General features: G+C 43.4%; 1 protein-coding gene across 2 annotated transcripts in view; it reads left to right on the top strand.

Moving 5' to 3' along the window:
• ATP9B (ATPase phospholipid transporting 9B (putative)) overlaps positions 1–27,490 on the top strand; it is a 534,623-nt gene that overhangs the window by 279,120 nt on the left and 228,013 nt on the right. For both annotated transcript variants that reach the window (XM_077492334.1, XM_077492333.1), the window contains exon 10: positions 3,734–3,809. In XM_077492334.1, the coding sequence (XP_077348460.1) occupies positions 3,734–3,809 (76 nt within the window). The remainder of the gene's footprint in view (positions 1–3,733; positions 3,810–27,490) is intronic.

The following is a 27,490-nucleotide window of genomic DNA, read 5'->3' as shown; positions in this document are numbered from 1 at the left end:
TGGCTGCATCTCTGATCAGTCTTCTCCTTGTCTGAGCTGAAAGTTTAGAGGGACGGCCAGGCCTTGGTAGATTTGAGTGGTCAGATACTCCTTCCATTTCAAAATGATCACTTGCACAGTGCTCCTTGGGATGTTTAAAGCTTGGGAAATCTTTTTGTATCCAAATCCGGCTTTAAACTTCTCCACAACAGTATTACGGACCTGCCTGGTGTGTTCTTTGGTCTTCATGGTGCTCTCTGCGCTTTCAACAGAACCCTGAGACTATCACAGAGCAGGTGCATTTATACAGAGACTTGATTACACACAGGTGGATTCTATTTATCACCATCAGTCATTTAGGACAACATTGGATCATTCAGAGATCCTCGATGAACTTCTGGAGTGAGTTTGCTGCACTGAAAGCAAAGGGGCCGAATAATTTTGCATGCACCACTTTTCAGTTTTTTATTTGCTAAAAAAGTTTAAAATATCCAATAGATTTCGTTCCACTTCACAATTGTGTCCCACTTGTTGGTGATTCTTCACAAAAAATAAAAATGTTATATCTTTATGTTTGAAGCCTGAAATGTGGCAAAAGGTTGAAAAGTTCAAGGGGGCCGAATACTTTCGTAAGGCACTGTAAATGCATGTACTAAGCTGTAAAACAGCCTACGCGTTTCGGACGTTAGTCCTTAGTCATGACCAAGGACTAACATCTGAAACGTGTAGGCTGTTTTTCAGCTTTATACATGTATTTTTGCATGTCATCCTTAGTGCCGACCATCCCTTTCCTTATTCTGGTACATTGGAGGTGTCTGCAGCCTCAAGGTCTGAGCATCGGGTGGAGCTGTTATGTAGGAAGGTTGCAGTGCCTATACACCTGTTTTCCTTCAATTTCAGGCATCCCCTGCCACAAAACTGTAATGTTTGATGAGATACTCCCAGTAGGAAATCACATCTAAAGGGATGCAGACTCTGCAGTTTTCCTCATTAGAGCCCTGCAAGGACAGCACCTGATTGATAATTATGAAACCACTCCCATTGGGCACATATAAACACACAGGTATTTCTTCAGAATAACAGAAGGTAGGAATCCATAACAAAGTTTGCTAAAATTCTTGCAATGTACATAGATCACTCAGAGGGGAATGTTTTTTCTCAATAAAGGTGGAATTACTCTTTAAGCACTCTGAAAGGACTTTTTTAAAATCCCCCTGGCTTTGATCTACCTTGTGAAAACCCTTATTCAATGTGCATCTCTGTTCAGGCCTCCCTTAGAGCACCCTTGGCTTCCTTGAGACCTCAACTTGGTTATATCTGCTCTGAAGAAACCACCCATTGAACCCACCAGGGGGTATCCCCTTAGATGACCTATGCTGCAAAATAGTCTTTTCGGTTATCACCTCTGTCAGGTGTGTTTCGAGTTGGTGGCTTTTTCTTGGAAGGAGCCATTTCTCATTATTCACGAACACAAGGTGGTCTTACAATCAGTCTTCCACCTCATTGAAGACATAGTCCTATTTTTGTGCCCTGTTCCTAAGCACCCAAAGGAAATTGCTCTTTGTTGACTGGGCGTAGTCAGAGTCTTCAGTCTACTACAAAGCAACAGCCTCTCTCAGGAAGACGGATTGCCTAGTTGTCCTTCCCTCGAGACCTCACTTGGAACATCCTGCTTCCAAGTCCACTATCACATGTCAATTTTACACAGTGTCCCAACTTTTTTAGAATTGGGGTTTTATTTCAGAGGCGATTGACTGGAGATCAGACATTTTGGGAATTTGTTGTATAAGTTCCAGTACCGATGCCATCAGATGAAACTATCCTCACAGGTTTGAGTGCCAATGTTGAAGGCCTGCGGGGACATGGCGCATGGGGGAGAAAGCTAGAGTATTCCTGGTTGGCTGATGGCTGTGTCTGAAATATCTCTGGGAGATTTCTCCCCAGCTAAGGGGTGCTCAATTTTGCCTATAGTGCTAAAGAAAGCTGGGATTAACTGAAAAAAAAAAAACCTCTGACATGTCTGAGCTTCCCATTCAGGTAGACATCTTTGCTGAACGCCAAGCAATGCCCCCAGGTACAACTTGTCTAACAGCTTCTTTACCACAGTTGCTGTGCCAGTTTGATTTTTAGATGAATATTTACATATCATTGAATAATATTATTTAAATCGCCTTGTTACTTTGATATATAGTGATGTAAAAATCGAAACTTGTATTTAGTTACAGAATTAAGAAAACACTCCATAAATATATTATGCTGAAATGTTATGATATAATCCTTGTTGCAAAATTCATGATGATTGCACAAAAGTATACACTTTTTTAAAATGTAGCAATAGTTAAAAAAAAAACTGCTTTACAGATTAGCCAACAAAATTCCAGTTGTCTTGTGCTGTTTCCCAATAGGAGCTAATTCCTAATCTGGGTGCTATGTTAACGTATTTATTGAAATACAGATTTAATGACTTGCTCTGGGCTGAATTTAAAAAGTAAAATTCCCCCCTCTTCCCCAAAAAGATTCAGAATATAGTGCCTGTTTTTTCCAGGAGCTTATTTAAATTTTAAAAAATTGCCTATTACTTGCCTTCTTCCTAATGCTTGGGCAAGGGTGCACATTTTTTTGCCAGCCTGAAATTCTGCTGTAAGGGATATTAATAAAATGTAATTATCTTATCAGTATTTAGTGGCATTCCCAGTTCCTTAAAACCTTTCCAACAGTTGTGATGATAACATTGTGCATAATCATGTTTTTTTCGTAAAATGTATTGATAGCCAGGAAAAACTAAATTCTAAACAGTTTTTTTTTTTTTTTCATTGGGCAAATATGAAATATCACAATTTGTGTGAATAACTCAGATTGAAATTTCCAACTAGCAAGTGGAACTCCATTCTCCTTTTTACATATTCAGCTGATATCATTAAAGTGTTACTAAATCCACAACAGTAAAATCAGTCTGCATATGCAGTAAAGCATGCTCGTTATACTCACTGTGGAACATAAAGGGTTAATCCTGCACATTATGTAGAAAGGCTGTTTGATCCTGTCTTCTCGGACCCTTCACTTTCCCCCAATCCATCCCCTGGTAGAACTGAGTCTTGGAGTCACTCTGCACATGCTCAGTTTGATGTGTATAGCTGAAGAGTTTTTTTTTTCTTGGGAGGGTGCAAGTGATCAGCACAGGGCCAATCAGGAGTATCCAGGCAGAGGGTCAGGGGTCATGCAGGCTCATAGGACAGTCAGAGGAGAATACAAACACCTCCTACAAGCTTTAACCAGACAGCAATAGAAGTCACAAGACTGCTCCATACTGCTGATGAGATTGGTTATTTAGCAGTTTATATTTAGTAAAATAATTGCATTTCCATGTTGTGTAATGTGGGATATAGTAGCACTTTAACCTCTTTACTAAAAGTGCCTATTGTTTGCATAGACTAGTAGCTCAAGCTCAAATTCTCTCTTTTATACACACAGCTCTCTGCCTGCTGTGTTCTGGCAGGTCATATGCAGTTTCAGTCAGAAAGTGAGAGCCTGAAAGAAAACCGCTTATGCTGTCCTTCCTCTTTAGAAAGCAGATAATGCTGCAGCATTAGTCCACCCTGTATAATAAGTTTAATTCTAATATAAAGATTGTGTGTATGTAGTAAAAATTAAACAAAATATAAATGAAAATGTTGACTTAAAAACCATTATAGTTTTGCTGTACGCAATTGAATTACTTGTGTTTTCTAATGTGTTGTATTTCTATGTCTTACAGGAAGATACTGACCCATCTATGCATGAAAGCCTTGGCATTGAAAATACACTGTGGGCAAGCACAGTTGTTGCATCCGGTAAGCTTAAAAGAAAACTGTCTCTTTAGGGATTTTTAATTTATAAATGTGAAGGATAAACTTAGCGTAAATAATGTTGTACACCGATCAGCCAAAACTTTATGACCACTGACAGGTTTAGTGAATAACATTGATTATCAGGTTACAATAGCATCTGAAAGTCAGTGAGATATTTAAGGCAGCAAGTAAACATGTTGACTCTGAAGTTGTTGGGCAGAATTTGGGCATTATAGTTTGTTGTGTATGGGACTACATAGTTGCAGACCGGTCAGGATGACCAAGCTGACCCTATGCCACATCCAAAAGTGCCCCAATGAGCATATGAGCATCATAATTGGGCCATGGAGCAATGGAAGAAGGTGGCCTGGTCTGATCAATCATATTTTCTTTTAGATCATGTGGATGGTCAGGTTTGTATGTGTCACTTACCTTAAAAAGAGATGGCACTAGGATGCATTATGGGAAGAAGGCCGATGGAGGCATTGTGATGTTTGGGCAGTATTCTTCTGGGAAACTTCGGATCCTGCAATTCACGTAGATGTTATTTTGACATGTACCTAAACATTGTTGCTGACCAAGTACACTCCTTCATGGAAACGTTATTCCCTGATGGCAGCGGCGTCTTTCAACAAGATAATGCACCCTGACACACTTCAAAAATGGTTCAATAATGGTTTGAGGTGTTGACTTGGCCTCTAAATTCTCCCAATATCAATCTAATTGAGCATTTATGGGGTGTGCTGGAAAAACAAGTCCAATCCATGGAAGCCCCACCTTTCAACTTGCAGGGCTTAAAGAATCTACTACTGATGGCCTGGTGCCATATACAACAGTGTACCTTCAACATTCAAATTGGATCTATGCCTGTGGTCAGGGCTGTTTTGGTGACAAAGTGGGGACTTACTCAAATTTAGGTGGGTGGCCACAATGGCTGATCAGTGTATATCTACCTTGTTTCTGTGTATAGTTTGTATTTAACCACTTTCAGACCGGACCATTTTGCTGGTAAATGACCAGAGGTCTTTTTACAATTTGGCACTGCGCTGCTTTAACTGGTAATTGCGCGGTCATGCAATGTTGTACCCAAACAAAATTTGCGTCCTTTTCTTCCCACAAATAGAGCTTTCTTTTGATGGTATTTGATTGCCTCTGCGATTTTTATTTTTTGCGATATAAATGGAAAAAGACCGCAAATTTTGAAAAAAAATGATATTTTCTACTTTTTGTTATTAGAAAAATCCAATATCCCAAAAAAATCCAAAACTCAATTTTAGTCATACATTTAGGCCAAAATGTATTCAGCCACATGTCTTTGGTAAAAAAAAAGTCAATAACTGTATATTTATTGGTTTGCGCAAAAGTTGTCACATCTACAAACTAAGGTATGTTTTCTGGAATTTACGCAGCTTTTAGTTTACGACTGCCTATCTCATTTCTTGAGGTGCTAAAATGGCAGGGCAGTACAAAACCCCCCCAAATGACCCCATTTTGGAAAGTAGACCCCCTAAGGAAATTGATAAGTGGCATGTTGAGCCCATTGAATATTTTATTTTTTTGCCTCAAGCGATTGAATAATGACAAAAAAAAAATTATTTTTTTTTTTTTACACAAAGTTGTCACTAAATGATATATTGCTCACACATGCTATGGGCATATGTGAAATGACACCCCAAAATAAATTCTGCTGCTTCTCCTGAGTACGGGGATACCACACGTGTTTGATTTTTTGGGAGCCTAGCCGCGTACGGGGCCCCGAAAGCCAAGAACCGCCTTCAGGTTTTCTAAGGGCGTAAATATTTGACTTCACTCCTCACTACCTATTACAGTTTTGAAGGCCATAAAATGCCAAGATGGCACAAAACCCCCACAAATGACCCCATTTTAGAAAGTAGACACCCCAAGCTATTTGCTGAGAGGCATGTTGAGTCCATGGAATATTTTATATTTTGCCACAAGTTGCGGGAAAATTACAAACTTTAATTTTTTTTAATTTTTTTTTCACAAAGTTGTCACTAAATGATATATTGCTCACACATGCCATGGGCATATGTGAAATGACACCCCAAAATAAATTCTGCTGCTTCTCCTGAGTACGGGGATACCACATGTGTGGGATTTTTTGGGAGCCTAGCCGCGTACGGGGCCCCGAAAGCCAAGAACCGCCTTCAGGTTTTCTAAGGGCGTAAATATTTGACTTCACTCCTCACTACCTATTACAGTTTTGAAGGCCATAAAATGCCAAGATGGCACAAAACCCCCACAAATGACCCCATTTTAGAAAGTAGACACCCCAAGCTATTTGCTTAGAGGCATGTTGAGTCCATGGAATATTTTATATTTTGCCCCAAGTTGCGGGAAAATTACAAACTTTTTTTTTTATTTATTTTTTTCACAAAGTTGTCACTAAATGATATATTGCTCACGCATGCCATGGGCATATGTGAAATGACACCCCAAAATAAATTCTGCTGCTTCTCCTGAGTACGGGGATACCACATATGTGGGACTTTTTGGGAGCCTAGCCGCATACGGGGCCCCGAAAACCAAGCACCGCCTTCAGGCTTTCTAAGGGCGTTACAGTTTTGAAGGCCATAAAATGCCAAGATGGCACAAACCCCCCCCCCCCCAAATGACCCCATTTTGGAAAGTAGACACCCCTAAATTTAGGGGTACACTAGTGGGACTAGGTAATAAATGGCGGGTGCCCTGAAACTATAAAAAAATAACTAACCAACCAGCGTCACCTGTAACCGTTATATGGTGATCACTGGTGAAAGGGTTAACTAGGGGGCAATCAGGGGGCTTTATGCGGTAGTATATGGGGGTCCCTGTCGCTATAAAAAGCTGCGGCGAACCTAAATACCTACCTGCCTAACTAGCGTCACCTGTGACACTAATACAGCGATCAGAAAAATGATCGCTTATTAGGCTGGGTTCACACTGGAGCGATGCAGGAACGCCACGAATCCGCGGCGGGTTCCCGCATCGCATGCCTCCCGGCGGCAGTTCACACTGCCCTATGCGAACTGCTGGGAGTGTCAGTGAAATGTTAATGACACCCCCAGATCAGTTCACATATCGCAGTGCGATCTGCAAACTCGGATCGCATGGTGTGAACACCCATGCGATCCGATTCTGCTGCGGACCAAAAAAAGGGTCCCGTGCGAGTTTGCGGCGGGTGCGACACGAATTCAGCCATACTATCTGTATGGCTGAACTCGAATCGCACAGAGATCGGATGTGATTTGCACTGCAGTGCGGTGCGAATCACATCCGTTCTCATAAACCGCTGCAATGTGAACCCAGCCTTAGTGACACTGGCGACGGGGGGTGATCACGGGGTTAAACCTTTATTGGGGGGGTTAGGGGGGTACATTAGAACTAAAGGGGGCTAACCCTAACTGCCCTAACAGTTATTACAGTCACAAATGACACCAATGCAAAAAAAAAAAAAAAAAATGCAATTGGTGTCACTGTGACTGGGGGGGCAGGGGTAATTGGGGGGTAATCGGGGGGTAAAGGGGGGGTGTGAGTGTGCCTGGCATGTTCTACTGTATGTGTGGTGTGTTGGTGCAACTCACCGATGCTCTCTCCTCGGTGCCGGAACGAAAAATACCGACACGGAGGAGAGAATACATCACTTCCTCTCCTGTGTTTACATTACAGGAGAGGAAGTGATGTCACGGAGGATTTTCATTCGTCGGGAGCGATCGCGAGGGGGTGGCCATGAATGAATGGCCGTCCCCTCGTCCGGGATCGCTCCCGAACGAATGCCGACCGCCGCAGGCACCAGGGGGGGGGGCCCGATCGGGCCCCCCACCCGCGGGAAGGCAGGGACTTATATATACGCCCTTATGCCTGCCCGTGCCATTCTGCCGATGTATATCGTCGTGCGGCGGTCGGCAAGTGGTTAAATATGTGATCATATTGCACATGTGTCTTGCTGATCCTCACTGCAAGTATACTATGCAGATCAATTAATTAACCTGTCTTCTTCTTTTGTCTTTTAATAATTTCTAATCAAGTAGATAATGTTACAGAAGTGTGCATTTTTTTTTTTTACATGTAATAGAAATTTAAAGTAACTCCCACAAAAGACGCGCCTTAAAGCGTTCTTCTCTGGTGAAATTTGAGTCAGAAGTTTACTGTCTTCAAGGTTTTTGGCAGCTGAATCTTCCGTGTCTGAATCGGTGTGCGTCTGATACTTGGTCACTGTGCTGTGCTATGGTTCTTCACACCAGCTTCTACATAACTACTGTGTCTTGTAATGACTAAAAAGCATGGAGCCACAGCACGTGGCAGGGGAAACCAGTATATTTCACAGTCAGATTTGGATGTTTGTGATTCTGTCAGAGGCTGTACCTCTTTAAGACAGAAAACTTTTAGCCCCCGTACACACGGTCGGAGATTCCGACAACCAAATCCGTCGGAGTTATTCCGACGGATTAATTAAGTTGTCGGAAAATCCGATTGTACATAACGTGATGACGTTATTTCGTTACAACAGGACTACGTTCAGGCTAGAATCCAATAGCTTTGGTCTAGGAATTTGATCTGAGCATGCATGGCACTTTGTCCGTCGGAGTAGGCTACACATAATCGAAGTATGTCCGATCGGAGCATTTTGTCGGAAAATTTTACCGACAAGTTGGAAAAGTTGGTCCGTCGGATATTCCGATGGAAACAGTCCGATGCAGACCACACACAGTCGGAATATCCGACAAAACGGTCCGATAGGAAACATTCCGTCGGAATCTCCGACCGTGTGTACAAGGGCTTAGACTAGCTGCCCAGGTTTATTTTGAAGAAGTTGTATTTTTTTTTAGGTGGCAGAGTAGCTCTACACTTTGCCTTTTTTTCTCATAAATGAATGCATATATTTGTGTGTGTGTGTGTGTGTATATATATATATATATATTGTGGCAGCACGCAGGTAAAATCACCTGGTTGTATTCAGGATGGGAAATATGTGTGTCCTAGATTCAGGCTTTATGCAGACTTTTACAATTAGAGGGGAAGAGTTAATGAGCCCAGCTGTAGTAAGTGGGCTCATTAAGCCCTCTACAAAAAACCCCAGCATGCATAGGGAGATGCTCCATCCTGGAACCAGTATTGTGTGTATAGACTGGGGAGTCTGAGATCTGTTCTGTGCGGTGAGTTAACGCCTGTGTGGCAAACCCCTACAATAGAGACAGGGACTGGGGCAGCACAAGGCTGCACCCAGTTGTTAGACAGGGAGTCTACGTGTGTAGTTAGAGGTCAAGCTGACCAGGATTTATTTTCTTGTTTTATTTTGTTTGGCTGTTATATGTATCACTGCATGTAGCCTAAATAAACCGGACCTTTTGTTTTTTGCACCTACACCACTGTCTGCTGTGCCTGACTTTGTGTTGTGAACCCATCCAGGGGGTCACACACACCCGCTACCGAGCAAACCCCCTCACAGTTGGTGGAGAATTTTGGCAGTTTTTTTTTTTTTTGTTAAGGCCAGCATGGAGTAGATACTGAGACAGCTGGCTCTAGCAAATGCAAACCAGCAGCAAGCAAATGCAAATCAGCAGCAAACAAATGCAGCTTTACAAAAGAGCCTTGCAGCTCAACAACAAGCCCAGCAGCAGGCAAATGCAAAACAGCAGCAGACAAATGCAACTTTGCAGCAGAGTTTGGAAGCTCAGCAACAAGCCCAGCAGCGATCTGAAGCCCGCTTCATAGACCTGTTGCAGAAGCAAGAGCAGAATTTTCAACAGCAAATAGAGACATTGATACAGCAACGTCCGCAGACCAATGAAGCAAGTGGGTACAATAATACCGCAACCTTTGGTGTGAGCCGTTTACTGACAAAAATGACTGGAGAGGATGATCCGGAGGTGTTTTTGACCACATTTGAAAGGACTGCTGAAAGGGAAAAGTGGCCTAAGGAGCAATGGGCTGGACTGGTGGCCCCTCTGTTAACTGGGGAATCGCAGAAAGCTTATTATGACCTAGAGCCTGACCAAGCAAAAGACTATGTGGTGCTAAAAGCAGAAATATTGGCACGGCTGGGTGTCACCCTGGCAGTCCGGGCTCAGTGTGTGCATAACTGGACTTTTCAGGTTGGAAAACCTCCCAGGTCTCAAATGTATGATCTCATTCACCTGAGCAGGAAGTGGCTGCAGCCAGAGATTTTGACCGCACCAAACATTGTGGAACGTGTGGTTATGGATCGTTTCCTGAGAGCTCTTCCTACTGCCATCCAAAAATGGGTAAGCCATGGAGACCCAGAAAATGCAGATAAACTTGTGGATCTGGTTGAGAGGTACTTGGCTACAGAGAACTTGACCACCTCTTCCAGGGACTCACGGACTTTCCCCCCTAAGACCAGATCATCCCCAGTGGCGGGTAAGATGACTCCAAGGGGTGAGGGTGGAGAGAGTGAGAGGGTGGGAGTTCTACCTAAGGTCTGGCGGGAGCAGCCCAGGAAGCCCATGCTGCAAGAGGCAGCGAAAAAAATTATTTGCTACCGCTGCCGGCAAGAGGGACATATTGCAGCCAATTGCCCAGTTGTGGATGAGCCTATGCAATGTGACTTTATAAGGGAGAGACATCAGTCGCTGTTTGCGACAGTTGCATGCACTGCCATTCGGGGACCTGAGAAACATTTATGTAAAATGTGTATTAATGGTAGACATGTTGATGTGTTGCTAGATTCAGGTAGCCTGGTAACATTGATAAAAGCTGAATTAGTTACTACAGAGGTCTCTGGGAAGAACAGGGTGGCTGTTATTTGTGTGCATGGGGACACCCGAGAGTATCCTGTAACTTCAGTGTTTTTTGAGACCCCCAAAGGTAACCTCTCTCATCAGGTGGGGTTAGTGTCTCAGTTACCACATGATGCTATTGTGGGAAGGGATTTTCCAAAATTCTGGGAACTCTGGGATTGTCCTGAGGCCCCCATTGGTGCCCCTATAAACCAGGAAGATGACCAGAATTCCTCTGGGAGTGGTGAGGACTCTCCTGAATTTCCCTTGTCGGTATTGGCGGGGGAAACTCGAGAAACTGTGGAGGAGCCAACATCCTCAGATGAAAACATGCCGTCTGTGGAGTTTTCGGATCTTGAGGTTCACAGGGAAAATTTTGCCACAGAACAGTTAAAAGACCCCACCCTAATAAAGGCACGGGAAAATGTGGTGAAAATAGATGGCGAGTTAGTGAACCCAGATAAGACTTGCCCTTATCCTTACTTCACTATGGAAAGGGACCTGCTATATCGAGTGGCTCAAAGGGCAGAAGAAACCATTGAGCAACTTGTAGTGCCCAAACCTTACAGGAAGTTGGTGTTAGAATTGGCTCATGGACACATTCTGGGAGGTCATCTGGGGACAGAGAAAACCAGAGAGAGGGTATTGCAGAGATTCTATTGGCCTGGGGTCATGAAGGAAATAGAAAATGATTGTTCCTCCTGCCCTGTGTGTCAGAAGTCGGCACCTATGCCACATTTCCGTAACCCACTGGTACCTCTTCCTATCATTGAGGTCCCCTTTGAGAGGATCGCAATGGATTTGGTAGGTCCGATAATGAAGTCTGCTAGGGGGCATCAGTACATTTTGGTTATATTGGACTATGCCACCCGTTATCCGGAAGCAATTCCTCTCCGAAATACCTCGGCCAAAACCATAGCCAAAGAGCTATCCCTTGTTTTTAGCCGCGTGGGTATTTGTAAGGAACTGCTTACGGACCAAGGTACACCCTTTATGTCCCGGGTTATGAAAGAATTATGCAAGTTGTACAAAGTGAAGCAATTGCGTACATCTGTGTATCACCCCCAAACAGATGGGTTGGTTGAAAGATTCAACAAAACCCTAAAACAAATGTTAAAGAAGGTGGTGGATAGAGATGGAAAGAATTGGGATTGTCTAATACCCTATCTGATGTTTGCCATTAGGGAGGTACCCCAATCCTCTACGGGTTTCTCACCCTTCGAGTTGCTCTATGGGAGACACCCAAGAGGGCTGCTGGATATTGCCAAGGAAACTTGGGAAAATGAGAGTTCTCCTCACAGGAGTGTGATTGAGCATGTCGCCCTGATGCAAGATAGAATTTCACAGGTAATGCCAATTGTAAAGGAACATTTAACCCAAGCGCAGTTAGCACAGCAGAGAGTGTACAACCGTGGGGCCAAGACACGTACTTTTTCCCCGGGGGATAGGGTCTTGGTGCTGGTCCCTACGGTTGAAAGCAAATTTCTGGCCAAATGGCAAGGTCCATATGAAGTAATTGAAAAAATTAGTGAGGTGAACTACAGGGTTAGACAGCCAGGAAGGCGAAAGCCGGAGCAGATCTATCACGTCAATCTGCTGAAAGCCTGGAGGGATAGGGAATCCCTAGTCGCAGAGACTTTGTCACAAGTACAGCCTGATTGCTTAGTTCCTGAGGTTGGAATAGCAGACACCTTATCGAAACCCCAACAACAGGAGGTTAAAGAGTTTGTACTTCGTAACAAAGAGATTTTCTCTGAGCTTCCGGGACAAACATCTGGCGTAGAGCATGACATTATCACCCCGCCAGGAGAAAGGGTAAAACTAAAACCTTATAGAATACCAGAGGCCCGACGGGAGGCAATACGTGGGGAGGTTCAAAGGATGCTGGAATTGGGTGTGATAGAGGAGTCCCAGAGTGACTGGTCCAGTCCTATTGTACTAGTGCCCAAACCTGATGGGAGCTGGCGGTTTTGTAACGATTTTAGACAATTAAATAAAGTTACAAAATTTGACACCTACCCCATGCCACGTATAGATGAGTTGGTTGACCGGCTGGGAACAGCCCGATATATGACAACTCTTGATCTCACCAAAGGGTATTGGCAAATTCCCCTGGCCGAGTCGGCCAAGGAGAAAACTGCGTTTGTAACCCCAGATGGGGCATTCCAATATAAGAGAATGCCGTTTGGGTTACAGAATGCACCGGCAACATTCCAACGGAAAATGGATAAGATTCTGAGGCCCCATCATAAATATGCTGCAGCTTACCTGGATGATGTGATTATCCATAGCACAGACTGGGTCTCACATTTGCCAAAAGTACAAGCAGTCCTAGACTCCATCCGGGAAGCTGGGTTTACGGCCAATCCAAAGAAGTGTACCATTGGACAGGAGGAGGCCAAATATCTTGGGTACACTATTGGGAGGGGGGTGATAAAACCCCAAGTCAATAAAGTCGAGGCCATACAGAGTTGGCCACGTCCCAACAGCAAGAAACAGGTACGAGCCTTTCTGGGAATCGCTGGCTATTATCGACGATTCATTCCCCATTTTGCTTCTCAGGCTGTGCCCCTCACCAACCTGACAAAAGGGAAAGAGTCTGTCATGGTTAAATGGTCCCCAGAGGCTGAGGAAGCATTTCAGTCCTTAAAAACAGCCTTATGTAGCCAGCCAGTGTTGTACTCACCAGACTTCTCTAAGGACTTTGTTGTACAAACTGATGCATCAGACGTTGGGTTAGGAGCAGTGTTATCCCAGGTCTGGAACGGGGAAGAGCACCCAGTCATTTACCTCAGCAGGAAGTTAAAGTCCCATGAGGTAAATTACTCCACGATTGAGAAGGAATGTTTAGCAGTGAAGTGGGCTCTAGATTCCCTTCGGTACTATCTGCTAGGTAGGCACTTTGACCTGGTGACTGATCACGCTCCTTTAAAGTGGATGGCTCAAAACAAGGAGACCAATAGAAGGGTAAATAGGTGGTTCCTGGCCCTACAGGAATTTAACTTTACAGTTAAGCATCGCCCTGGTGTTAAAATGGGGAATGTGGATGCTTTGTCTCGGATACATGCGTGTCTGGCTGCTTGTGTTACAACCCCAAGGTTGAAACAAGAGGGGGGGGTATGTGGCAGCACGCAGGTAAAATCACCTGGTTGTATTCAGGATGGGAAATATGTGTGTCCTAGATTCAGGCTTTATGCAGACTTTTACAATTAGAGGGGAAGAGTTAATGAGCCCAGCTGTAGTAAGTGGGCTCATTAAGCCCTCTACAAAAAACCCCAGCATGCATAGGGAGATGCTCCATCCTGGATCCAGTATTGTGTGTATAGACTGGGGAGTCTGAGATCTGTTCTGTGCGGTGAGTTAACGCCTGTGTGGCAAACCCCTACAATAGAGACAGGGACTGGGGCAGCACAAGGCTGCACCCAGTTGTTAGACAGGGAGTCTACGTGTGTAGTTAGAGGTCAAGCTGACCAGGATTTATTTTCTTGTTTTATTTTGTTTGGCTGTTATATGTATCACTGCATGTAGCCTAAATAAACCGGACCTTTTGTTTTTTGCACCTACACCGCTGTCTGCTGTGCCTGACTTTGTGTTGTGAACCCATCCAGGGGGGTCACACACACCCGCTACCGAGCGAACCCCCTCACAATATATATATATATATATATATATATATATATATATATATATATATATATGTATATATATATATATATATATATATGTATATATATATATGTATATATATATATGTATATATATATATATGTATATATATATATATGTATATATATATGTATATATATATATATATATATATATGTATATATATATATATATATATATATATATATATATATATATATATAGAATGCATTAAGATAAAAATCCTCCTGACTTTACAACTCCTTTAACACGTGACAAATCTATTAATCTTTTTTTTTATTATTCAATGAACATAGTGTAGAACAATCCACATCAAGACAAGCACCTTTTGGCTTGTGCACAGATCTTATTAAAAATATTCTGATAGCATTACTTTAAATTACCAAATTTAAAGTAGATGGGCTTTAAAAATCTACCCTGACTGACTTGTCTTGACTGCAAACTATGAAGGACCCTGCTAGCTTCACTGTGATAAAATGTCATGAAAAAAATCTTTTACCCATACTGCGCTGGTGCCATGGGGTATTTTGCCCTATCCAAATCTAGTATTTTTGAGACATTTGGCTTTGTTTGGGCATATTTAGAAAGATTGGGGAAGCAATTGGTGAGCACCAGTCTTTAGTTGAGCACCCCAGTTTGACCAACGAGTGCAGATAGACGTTTCACTATGCACTGGGTCTGTGCCTGCAGTCTGTGTCACAGTGTTACCCTGGCCCTTACTTCAGAGGAGAGGAGGAGCTGTCTTGGGAACCTTATCCGCACACTCCGCTGGGTCACTAATTAGATGACGCTTCTTTCCGCCCTTGATGCGGTGTCTGGAGTGGGTACTCTTGGGGTGGTCAGTCCTCCTCCCCCCGGTCTCTGGCATCTCTGCCTGTCCTATCTGGTAAAGCTTCCCTCCAACCTCCTGCCTTCTCAGTCTTGTTCTGGCTGCTGGACGACTTGGGCTTCCCTGGATGGGAGGGGGCATGCTTTCGGTCCCCTGCAGGGTCCGGTCCAGTATCTGCCTCTTATGGGGGTCTGGGAGGCCGCATTGCAGCTGCCATGTGTTTTCCCTGAGATCAGGGTGGGCTGGCAGTGCCGCCATTTTGGGATGAATGGCGATTGTTCTTTAAATTTTATAGTCAACTCCTATGCTCATATTGGTTACTGGTTCCAAATTAATAACAACTACTGCAGTAGGGAACAGACACAAAAGATACACTCAGCATCTTTCCAAAATAACTGTTCTGTTTATTTTGATGCAATTTAAGGTTTTTATACACATGATTACATAAGTATCACATTAATATTACAATTGTACATGTATGGTAACAAGGGGTGTATCATAGGCAGGCTAATTCTAATCAGGACTCAAAAGAATGCAAACATAATGAAAACCTCATTAGTGCCATGTGCACAATGACAGCAGTATGCAATACATAGGAAAACCATACAAAATAGAATTAAATTTTATACAGAATGTACAATTTCCTTAACAAACTTAAAATAAATAAAAACAAAGTATCAACAATCTGGTTATGGAAGAACAAAAAATCACCAGCCAGATCAAAAACTATAAAACAGCTGGCTGAAGGGGACATCCATCCTAACAGGGTGTGTGGACTTGGCATGATAGGTCTGTTATATCTATATCATTAATAAAATTGTTACAACAGCCTAATCCTGGACCCAGGTGGCCAATGAGTCAGATGTCTCGCAGGGACCCGTATAACCGGGCGCCTGCAATCTGTGTTACAGTGTTACCCTGGCCAACAGCCCCTTACTTCAGTGGAGAGGAGGATCTGTCTTGGGAACCTTACCCGCACACTCTGCTGGATCGTTAATTAGATGACCACCCTTCTTTCCTTGATATGGTGTCTGGAGTGGGGTACTCCTGGGGTCGTCAGTCCTCCTACCTCCTGCCTTCTCAATCTTTTTCTGTCTGCTGGGCGACTTAAGCTTCCCTGGATGGGAGGGGGCATGCTTATGGTACCCTGCAGGTGTCCGGTCCAGTATCTGCCTCTTATGGGGGTCTGGGAGGCCACATTGCAGCTGCCACGTGATTAGTGCAGCAGGCAGCCATTTTCCCCCCGAGATCAGAGTGGGCTGGCAGTGCCGCCATTTTGGTGTGACTCTTCCCCATTAACGTGCATGGGATCCAGGTAGAAGATGCATGGCGACCATTTTCTTGTAGTTGCGCGGCAACGACCACTTTGTTTTTCCCTTAAGCTTCTTCTTAAGTGGTAGGGGAGGTCCTGGGATGCGGTGGACATGCTTCTTCATGAAGCTCATCTCACAGGTGGCATCCACAGTGCTCCAGTTGGTGGTCTGCTAGAGTTGGCACGTCCTTCCTGGAGTGCTTCTCCCTCTCTGCTGTAGTAGGCTGGGGGTGATCACACACAAACAATTCAAAATTTTTCATGTATTTATTGAACACTCCCATTAAACATTCACAGTGCTAGAGAGAAAAGTAAGCGAACCCTTGTAGTTAATAGCTGGTTGAACTTCCTTTGTCAGCAATGACGTCCAGCAAAGGCTTTTAGTAGCTCTGATCAGACCTGCACAATGTTCAGGAGGAATTGTTGACTATTCCTCTTTACAAAACTGTTTTCAGTTCATTCACATTTGTAGGTGTCTGGTGTGAACAGTTATCTTGAGGTCATTCCACAGTATCACTATGGGGCTAAGGTCTGGGGTTTGCCTGGGCCACTCCAAAAGGCTTGTTTTCTAAAGCCAGTCTTTGGTGGATTTAGTTTAATGCTCATGGCCATTGTCTTACTGCATCATCCAACTTCTACTAAGCTTCTGCTGGTGGACAGCCACTCTGACAATATCCTGTGGGATATTTTGGTAAACTTGGGAATCAATTTCCCCCCTCAATTATGGCAAGTGGTCCAGAGGCAGCAAAGCAAGTCCAAATCATGATGTTCCCTTCACCATACTTCATCGTTGGAATAATGCTTTGATATTGGTAAGCTGTACCCTTTTTGCACCATATATAGTGTTGAATATTCTTCCCGAACAATTCAACTTTTGTTTTATCAGTTCAAAAACATTTTCCAAGTAGCATTGCGGTTTGCCAAGGTGTTCTTTGGAAAACTTCAGGAGCTCAGCAATGTTTTTTTGGAGAACAGCTGTTTCCTCCATGATGTTCCACCATAAACACCATGTCTGTTCAAAGACTTACATATGGTAGACTCATGAACAGAGATTTTTGCCAATTCCAGTAATGTCTTTAAGCTTTTAGCTGTTATTTGGTCCTTCTTGACTTCACTGAGAACTCTGCGCTGTGCTTTGGTAGTCATCTTGGCTCGGCACCCACTTCAATGAAGAGTAGCCACTGTATTAATCTGTTTCCATTAATAGACAATGCATTTGTCAACTAATGGATGCCTAAACACTTTGAGAATGCTTTGTATCCCTTTCCAGACTTATGTAGATGAGCTTCTTTTTGTGAGGCATGGTTCATATCAGCTGATGCTTCTTATGAACAGCAATCCTAAAATATTTGAGTGTTGTTTATCAGTCAAAGTGGCTCTAAACCACACCTCCAAACTAATTTCATTAATTGTACTACAGATGTGCAAACTACAAACTCCAATTAGCTTTCGTTGAAGTAATTCGTCTATTGGTTCACATATTTTTTTCTTCCAGCACTATGAATGTTTAAAGTAATACTAAAGTCAATTTTTTTTTTTAAATAATAAACATGTTATACTTACCTGCTCTGTGCAGTGATTTTTGCACAGAGCAGCCCAGATCCTCCTCTTCTCGGGTCCCTCACTGGCACTCCAGAGCTCTCCCTTCTGCCAACTGCCTCCTCAGAAAGCAGCTTGCTATGGGGCAGCCGAGCTGCTGCTCTTTGTATCCATTCAGACATGGAGCTGCGGCTCAGCCCTGCCCCCTCTCTCCTCATTGTCTCACTGACTTTGACAACAGCAGGAGTCAATGGTGCCCGCTATGTGTCCCAGCTATTTAGGAGGGAGAGTCCCGCCCAGTCAAGTCTCTCGAGAAACATTGCTGGATCAGGATGGGGCTCAGGTAAGTAATAATGGAGCTGAGGGTGGCTGCTGCACACAGAAGGTTTTTTATCTTAATGTATTAGGATCCATTAAGATAAAAAATCTTCTGCCTTTAGAATCAATTTAATGGTTGTGTTTAGAATTTTCTGTGTGTTATCAGCTTAAGCACATAGTGCTTGTCTATTGTCGTGACATAGGTGAGGATCAGATCACATTTTATGACAAATTACTGCAGAAAAACAGTTAACCCCAATAGGTTTACATAATTTTTCTTGCCACTGTATTTTGATACATTTATCTACAAGAATTGTGAACATCCAAAGCGGTCTTTTATAGTTCCAGAGCGCTTTGCGATGCATTATTCCTTTGAGGAGGCCTTTCTGAAGAAGTGGACCTCTCCCCCTGTGTTGGACCAAAGCAACCATGATACTGGTGGCGGAGTCTCCCTCCTGTAAGAATCCTGCGGTTCACAAGTCTGAATTTGTCACCCCCAAACTTTGTTTACCATTGCCAGGTTGGTGCTGCGGCCTGTGTTGGCCTTGGCCCTGATGTGTCAGAATCGAATGGGCCAAGATTCTGGGACAAGGTCTAAGTACAGGTCAGGTGTCCCCAGTGTATGTGGAACTGGCGGACTAGTTGGTCCAGGGCCCAAAGTGCATATGTGATGCATTCCTAGATGCGGCCCTGCTACTTTCCAAGGTATGCATCTCGGCTTTGGTGCTTTGGCTTACTTGTTGGTCTGCTGACCAACTGTCTAAGTAGGGTGAACACCTCTTCGGTACTACCCTGAACGATATCATCAAGAACCTTACATGTGGCAAAAGTACATTCCTCCCACATGCCAAGAAATGAAAAGAACTGCATCAGAAGTCTGGACCATTCTTCATTTCACATAAGAGTCTTTCATTCCCCTGGCTTCTCTGACAAGGGATACAAGGCCTCCAAGGGTGGTGCGAAGCGATCCTGACTCTGAAGGACAGGTAAGGGTATCATCTTCACTGGTTCTCGGGCCGTGAACCTTCATCATTCCTGACATGTGGGTCTGTGAACTGATTGTGTCTGGCTACAAAATAGAATTATGTTTTTATCCACCAGAGAAGTTCCCTCCAATCTTCATCTCCCTCTGTCGTGCCTATGTTGCCCTGTATGGGGCAGTGCAGGACTTGCTTCTCCAGGGAGTGCTTGTCCTGGTGCACAAACCAAAGTGTTTCTGGGGGATTTACTCCAATCTGTTCAGGGTCCTGAAGATGGATGGGGTTTTCCCTTTGCTGCACCTCAAGGCCCTGAATTGCTCCATATGGGTACAGAAGTTCAAGAAAAAATCTATTCGTTCAGTGGTGCCCTCCCTGCATTATGGGGATTTTCTGATGTCTATAGACATCAAAGGGAGTTGTTTGGGTGGTTAGCATGTTTGTCTGGTTGCTCTAGTTATTTGGTTTGCCCATCTCTTGTTGAGGCACTGCTTTGGGACGTCCTCATCATCAAAGAATAGATGTGCTGTGTCTCAATAAATCTAAAAGGTAACAGGATTTTTTGTACTCACCGTTTAATCTCTGGTTTGTGACTAACTGGCTTGTCTATAGCAGAAAGGGGGTTTATTACCAACTAGGACTGCCGTGTTTTTTATCTGTCTAGTGTCATACTCCTGTAGGTGGCACTATAAAACAGTATCAAAGAATAGAAGAGCTGTGTCCGTCAATGAACTCAGAGAAAGGGATTTTACGGTGAGTACAAAAAAAAACCTTTGTTTATTTTTGTTTAAGTGTCGCCTACCTGCATCCTGTCCATTAATAACAGCTTTTGGCTATTAAGAGCACTTTCATTGATAGTCCCTAATTGCCCAGGTGCACAGCAGATAATCAAGTTAATAGAAGGTGCCTGTGCCTTGTAGTGCATGGTCCTAGGCAGGGTTTCTAGTTTCAGATTTTTCAAATGGTTTACAGGTTGAAATGTTATGAATTTTAGAATTTTTACCTTGTTGTGAAATCACAAGTTTCAATAAATGTATGAAACGTTAAAATTTACAAATTAAAATTTTCAGCATTGTGTATTCACTGTTGTAAGTCTTTCCAAGAGGCTTTAAATATTTACAGTATACACCAGAAACCAGAAGAACCAATTAATAAATAACAATAGAGATCCCTGTTGAATGTAATAACTTTCATACAACCCTCCCTGGGGAGTCTAGATCTTGTGTGAAGTTTTTTCTGAACTGTCATATGATCATATACGCTGGGATTTTTAATAAAGCACTTTAAATTGTTGTAATAGGTATCATTTCTAATGGACACTTACTGCCTGGATCCATTGCACCTTATCTTCTGTGCATTGAATCCCTTATGCCCTTACATTAAACTGCTGTTACTGATCCTTCGTGTTATCGATTTGTGGTCTTTCGCCTCTAAAATTGTCAGGACAGCAGCAATCAGAGCTGAAGATTTCTAAGGTATTCCCCACATAATTCCCATAGCTTTTCTTCATGGCCCGACCTTGACCCTCATATCACTTGTTTTGACTTTTCTTCCATGTTTGCACTGAATGCGTGTTAAGATATCCCCATGGTTATGGATGTTATAAACAAATAACTTTTATTTATGATTATGATCATTTTGTTTTGCAGGATGCAAGTTTTTAGTTTGATTAAGTTGAACATTAAACAATACGATGTTCAGTTTGCATATTTAATACCCAGAACTGATCATTTTTTTAGCTGTATACACCAATTTTTTTTTTTAGCAGTAAAACAAAATGAGTGAAAATAGCCAGAAAAGAAACGGAGAATTTTAGACACTACTAGTAAGATCACATTTACATTGGCGGCCAGTGGGAGAAACACCTCTTTAAATACGTGTTGAAATAAAAGTTCCCTGTTTTATTGGCGATTAAATGAATTAATGCTATATTATATTGGTGTTCATGAAAATAATTTCCTTTTTTATCGGTGTTTAGTAGAATAAATGCCCTGTTATGTTGTTTGTCGGTGGAAAGATCACCCTGCAATATTGTTCTGTGTAGTGTTCCCTTATATTGATAATCACTGGTACCATACCCCTGGCTCTGCTGAGTAACGATGCCAATCGCTGTCATATGGAAGATTAGTCAGCCATTTACTTTCTGTTCAAGAGACCCTTGCCAACCTCTGTAGGAATACTGGTTGAAAAAGGCTGACATTGACAGTGGAAGCCTTGTGTATAGATATTCGAAGGTGAATTATTATATTCCTGTGATATAATTAATGCATGTATGGTGTCATGGACTTATTGGGTTTGTTTTGTTTTTTTTTTTGTCTTTTTTTCATTGGCTCTACCAGACCATATACATTTGTTAGGTATGGCATTCTTTCTGAAAGGTCTAGTTATGGTTATCATCAAAGTGAAGCTCACAGTGTAATGCAAGGTTCACATATGCTGTGCAGGCTCCCTCCCCCTGTAAAAATTGCATGCTTACAGTCCAAAAGTTCAATTTTATACTGATCATAGTATCTTGTCCATGGCGTAAAAAAAAAAAAGATTTTTTTGTTGCTCTAAAGATAACAGCTGTATGCACGGGTATATTGTAAACAGGATGGGAGGGAGGGGGTTAAAAATGTCCAATGACAGCACACTGTTAAAAGTAGCAGCAGTAAGTCAATAAACAGTTTATTCAAAAAATGAATCCTGGTGTGAATGTATTTGTTGGAAAAGAGAGGGGAGAGAGAGTCTGTAGCCTGGGTATTTCACCTCAGGGTGAAGTTACTGCCACAAAACAGGAGGCAGCATGCTGAAGGGCAGAAACACCTTGGAGAGAAATACAAAAGAGAGAGATAAGCAGCGCCAACCTAAGTGCACTGAATGATAAACGTTCTTTAATTGCAATAAAATTGCACTCACTCTGGGTTGAGTAAAAACAGGCCCATCATAATGAAGAAGTCCGGATGGACAGTAAAATAGGTGACAGGGCTCCACAGGGGGTGATCCTCATATGCTAGAAATACATCATCACACCACAACTTAGGTCTTTACAGACTGATGATCCCTGATGCGCCTTGCTGACTCTAGCCTGGGACACTGGAATCCACCGGCGCCGCCAGACAGGACCATACAGCACTCAGCATATGAGGATCACCCCCTGTGGAGCCCTGTTGCCTATTTTACTGTCCATTCGGACTTCTTCATTATGCTGTGTCTTTTTTTACTCAACCCAGAGTGAGGTCATTTGTATTGCAATTAAAGAACGTGTATCATACTACTGCACTTAGTTTGGCGCTGCTTGTCTCTCTCTTTTGTTTATCTTGTCCTTCCAGCTCAATCCTAGATAATATCGAGCACCTGAAAATTTTGCAAGGAGTTGCTATTGCAATGGAGTTTCATTTTCTTTTTTCAAGATTTGCACTGCTCTGCATTCCCCAGGAATCTTCCTGGTTGGGATATAATAAAGAAAATGGCAGTACAGAAATTATAAAGTTTTTTTTTTCTTTTTATTAGTAGTTTTTTTTACCTACTTTAGCAGGCAATATATGCATGGTGGAGTCAAGACAATATATGCAGGCCTTATATTACACTGAATTAAATCATTTGGAAGAGTAGCTGAGCAGCAACTGTATAGTTTTTACACTCGATAATGTCAGGTATATTTGTGTGTAAAAAGTGGTAAATCTCTCAGTTTACAATACTACTGAAATGGTAAAGTCTTTAACCACTTGCCGCCCGCCATATAGCAATATGACTTCGGCAAAGTGGTTTAGTTATCCTGATCAGACGTCATATGACGTGACCAATCACAGCTGATCATCGCTTGAACCAGGAAGTTCCAGTAAGCGGCTTTCCTCGGTTCACGCTGACAAGGAGAGCTGATCAGTGGCTCTCACTGTCAGAGGGGATCTGCACTGATATTCAGCACATTGATTATCAGTGCAGCCCCCATCAGAGGTGCCCATCAGCTGTCAATCACTGCCCATCAGCAGCCAGCCGGTGCCTCATAAATGTGCCAATCAGTGCCCCATCAGTAATGCCTGTCAGTGCCCCTCAGGGGCCACTCAGTAATTTCTGTCAGTAGCTCCTCATCAGTGCTGCCTATCCAGTGCCACCTATCAGTGCCCATCAGTTTTTTTTTTTTTTTATGTGTTTTTTTTTTTTTTTATGTGTTTTTTTTTTTTTTTTAATGTGTTTTTTTTTTTATCACTTTCTCTCCCATTGACATTATTGTATTTACTTTTGGATCAATAGACAGCGATTAAAGCTTTACAGGGGCTCTAAATCTTCTCATATCTAGAACCCCCTTACCTTTTAAAGCCAGCAATACTTGCCTAAGTCCCCCATCCAGGTACCTTACTATTGCCGGCTCCGGTGGGAGGGACCATCAATCCAGTGCTGCAAAGGTGCCTGAGAGCACTTGTCGCCTACCATCTCCCTGTGATGATGACAGCCAGTCTCTCCTGAGGGGACCGCAGAGGCGGCCATCTAATATAGGATCTGCCCATGTCACGCAGTCATTGATGCGGACACTTAAAAAAAAAAAGGCCCCTAGCAGGAAGTGAGCGGAAGGGGAGAACTCTGGGCCGTGGGTTAAAGTATATGTGAACCCTTACCTTGTAAAATAACACATTCAGTTTTTAAATAGAAAAATGTTGGGGATACTTTTAAAAACTAGATTGGTATTGGTACTGTTGGCGGGTACTGATGGCTGGTACTGATACTGCTGGTGGGTACTGGTACTGCTGGTGGGTAGTGGTACTGCTGGTAGGTACTGGTACCGCTTGCTGGTACCTCTACTGCTGGCTGGTATTGCTGATGGGTACTGGTACTGCTGGCGAGTACTGGTACTGCTGGCGGTTACTGCTGGTTGGTACTGGTACTGTTGGCGGTTACTGCTGGCTGGTACTGATACTGCTGGCTGGTACTGATACTGCTGGCAGGTACTGGTACTGCTGGTGGGTATTGGTACTGCTGGTGGGTACTGGTACTGCTGGTGGGTACTGGTACTGCTGGTGGGTGCTGGTACTGCTGGTGGGTACTGGTACTGCTGGCTGGTACTGGTACTGCTGGCTGGTACTGGTACTGCTGGTGGGTACTAGTACTGGTGGCTGGGGTGCTGGTGACTGGTACTGGTGGCTGATACTGGTACTGCTGGCTGCTGTCCGAGATCGCGGGTTCCCATGCATTAGAGTGACAGAAGCATGCAGCTGCAGTGGAGAGCAGAGCCAATGCTTCCTGTCACAGGCAGAGTACATTTGGTATTGCTCCGCCTGTGAAGGAGTCGGCGCTGTACAGGAAGCATCGGTTCTGCTTCCTCTAGCAGCGGTTCCGTTCTTCCCGCAGATGCTCGGAGATGGCGGGTTGGGAACCTGCGATTTGGGCTAGCTGACCCGCCATCTAAGAGCAAGATATGGCGGGCCACATCGGAGGGTGCCGTGGGCCAGCGGTTGGGCACCCCTGCTCTAGTTGTTTGCTAATGTACCTAAATGATGGATGACTACTCCTGTTTAAAAATGTTTTCTTTTTATATCTTTCATTGGTTTTCCTTTCCTTCTTTGACTGACACTTCTATCAAGATATGACTGTTTATTGTCTTACAGCTCACCAACAGTTGTGGATCAGTTACCCACTATGTACAACTTTGGACTCAGGAACCGTACCCCACAGCAGCAGGATGGGCCTGCAATTTTTGCATCAGGCACTAGATCCTGCATTCAGCTGTCACTTTGGTACATGGTTCAATGCGTGAGTTAGCTCAGTATAGCTAGGGTGCTTTACATGTCCAGGGTTGGGGTCTATTCCTATGGCACCCAGACCCTAAAGACCACTTTGAGGGGTATATCCAAAATTATGAGTGAAGCTTGGGCTCTGAATAGGACCAGCAACATAGACAAGCTAAGGCAGGGTTTCCCTTTACCACATACTGGTTCCTGACTATACAGTTAGGACCATATATATTTGGACAGAGGCACAATTTTCATACTTTTGCCACCAGAATAAAAATTGAAATGAAACAATCCAAATTAATTTGAAATGCATACTTTTAACTTTAATTGAAGGGGTTGAACATAAATATCAAGTACAAATTTTAGGAACTGCAACCATTTTTATACACAGTCCCCCCATTTTCAGGGGCTCAAATGTAATTGGACAAATGAATATATTCATAAATAAAATGTTAATTTTTTATATTTTGTAGAGAATCTTTTACTGGCAATGATTGCCTGAAGTCTGGAACCCATGGACATTACCAAAGACTGGGTTTCCTCCTTTCTGATGCTTGGCCAGGCTCTAACTGCATCTCTCTTCAGTTGCTCTTTGTTTGCGGGTCGTTCTACATTTAGTTTTGCCTTCAGCAAGTGAAATGCATGCTCAATTGGGTTGAGATCAGGTGATTGCCTTTGCAGAATATTCCACTCCTTTTTCTTCAAAAGCTCCTGGGTTGCTTTTGCAGTGTGTTTTGGATCGTTGTCCACCTGTACTGTAAAGCGCAGTCCAATCCGCTTTGCTGAATTTGGGCTGACAATATATCTCTAAAAACTGCAGAATTAATCCGGTTGCTTCTGTCGCATTATCAATAAACACCAATGACCTAGTGCTACTGGAAACCATGCATGCCCATGCCATCACACTGTCTCTACCATGTTTTACAGATGACATTGTGTGCTTTGAGCTGTTCCAAGCCTCCTCCGCACTTTTTTCTTCCCATCATTCTGGTACAGATTAATCTTAGTTTCATCCGTCCAAAGAATGCTTTTACAGAACTGGTCTGGCTTTTTTAGATGTTTTTTGGCAAAGTCTAATCTGGCTTTTCTATTCTTCAGGCTTATGAATGGTTTGTACCTTGTGGTGAACCCTCTGTATTTGCTCTCGGGAAGTCTTCTCTTGATTTGTAAACTTTGACAATGATATGCCCATCTTCTGGAGTGTGTAGTTCACTTGTCTGGATGTTATGAACGGGTTTTTCTTTACTTGCAATCATCCACCACTGTTGTGTTCCGTGGACGTCCAGGCCTTTTTATGTTGCTGAGCTCACCAGTGCGTTCTTCTTTCCTCAGAATGTACCAAGCATTGGCCACTCCCAATGTTGCTGCTATCTCTGATGGATTTGTTTAGTTTTTCAAGCCTTACAGACTGGGAAGCCGGCCACCGCATCCTTAACAACCAATGACTCATCAGCTGAGAGCTGAAATGCCTTCAATAGAAAAGTCAAACAATAAACAGCGTGAGGGCCCCCTCAATCCATACCAGGCCCCTTGGGTCTGGATTCTAAAGAGAACCCCATGGCAAAATAACAGCACTGGGTCCCCACCCCAAAATCCATACCAGACTCTTATCCGAGCTTGCAGCCGGACAGGAAAGGGGGGATGAGAGAGCGCCCCCTCCTAACCATACCAGACCACATGCCCTCAACATAGGGTGGCGCTTTGGGGCCCAAAGCATCTTGAGAACAAGGGCCTCTTCCCCACAACCCTGGGTGGTGGTTGTTGGGGTCTGTGGGCGGGGGCTTATCGGAATCTGAAAGCCCCGTTTAACAAGGGGTCCCCCAGATCTCAGCCCCCCTATGTGAATGAGTTTGGGGTACATAGTAGCCCAAAGTGAATAAAGACACAACACAAGCTGTTGACAATTCCTTTATTTAAAAAAAATGTCCCCCAAAGTAGATCCATCATCAATCACGATGCCCGCTGCACCGTTGAACCCGAAAAAAAAAAAATATCTGGCCTCATCCCGCCGACTGCCTGCTCCACCGTCTGACATTTTTTAAATTAGCAAAGGGGCGGAGTCACCTGATAATGTCAGCAGATGACCCCACCAGTCTGACGTCATTGACCCAGCATGCCCCAGTTGGTGCCTTTTGCAAATGTCCTTTGGAGGTGAGCTCCACTTTAGAAAATCCCTTTAGGAATATATTGAGGTGGATGGCGGAGGAAAGGTGGTTCCTTCCCCACTATCCACAGTTCCACCTACCTATTACCTTGTCAGCGTCTACCTTTTTGTGTGCAATTTGTTCTCCCTCTAAATGCCTCATCTAATGCTGGTCCATCTATTCAGGGCAGACCCTCCAACTCTAAGCCCACCAGACCTTATCAGAAGCCTTCTTCACATGGAAGGTTGACCTCCACCCTGCAGGTGTAAGGACATCTATTGACATTCGCTCCAGCATAGCACAGGCAATTTCCTGAGTTTTATTTCACTCTCAGAAAGGTACACGATGAGTCTCAAATTGCTGTCCTCTCTTTCTACTACCAGGTCCTACTTGCTGCTTCACAAAAACATTATCCTATACCTCCCTTCAGGTTACAGTCACAAGGGGGTCA

This window comes from Lithobates pipiens, unplaced genomic scaffold, assembly GCF_037356315.1.
Source record: "Lithobates pipiens isolate NorthernLeopardFrog02 unplaced genomic scaffold, aLitPip1_a1.2 Scaffold_19, whole genome shotgun sequence".
Taxonomy (NCBI): Eukaryota; Metazoa; Chordata; class Amphibia; order Anura; family Ranidae; genus Lithobates; species Lithobates pipiens.
This window is presented reverse-complemented; position numbering and strand designations above follow the sequence as displayed.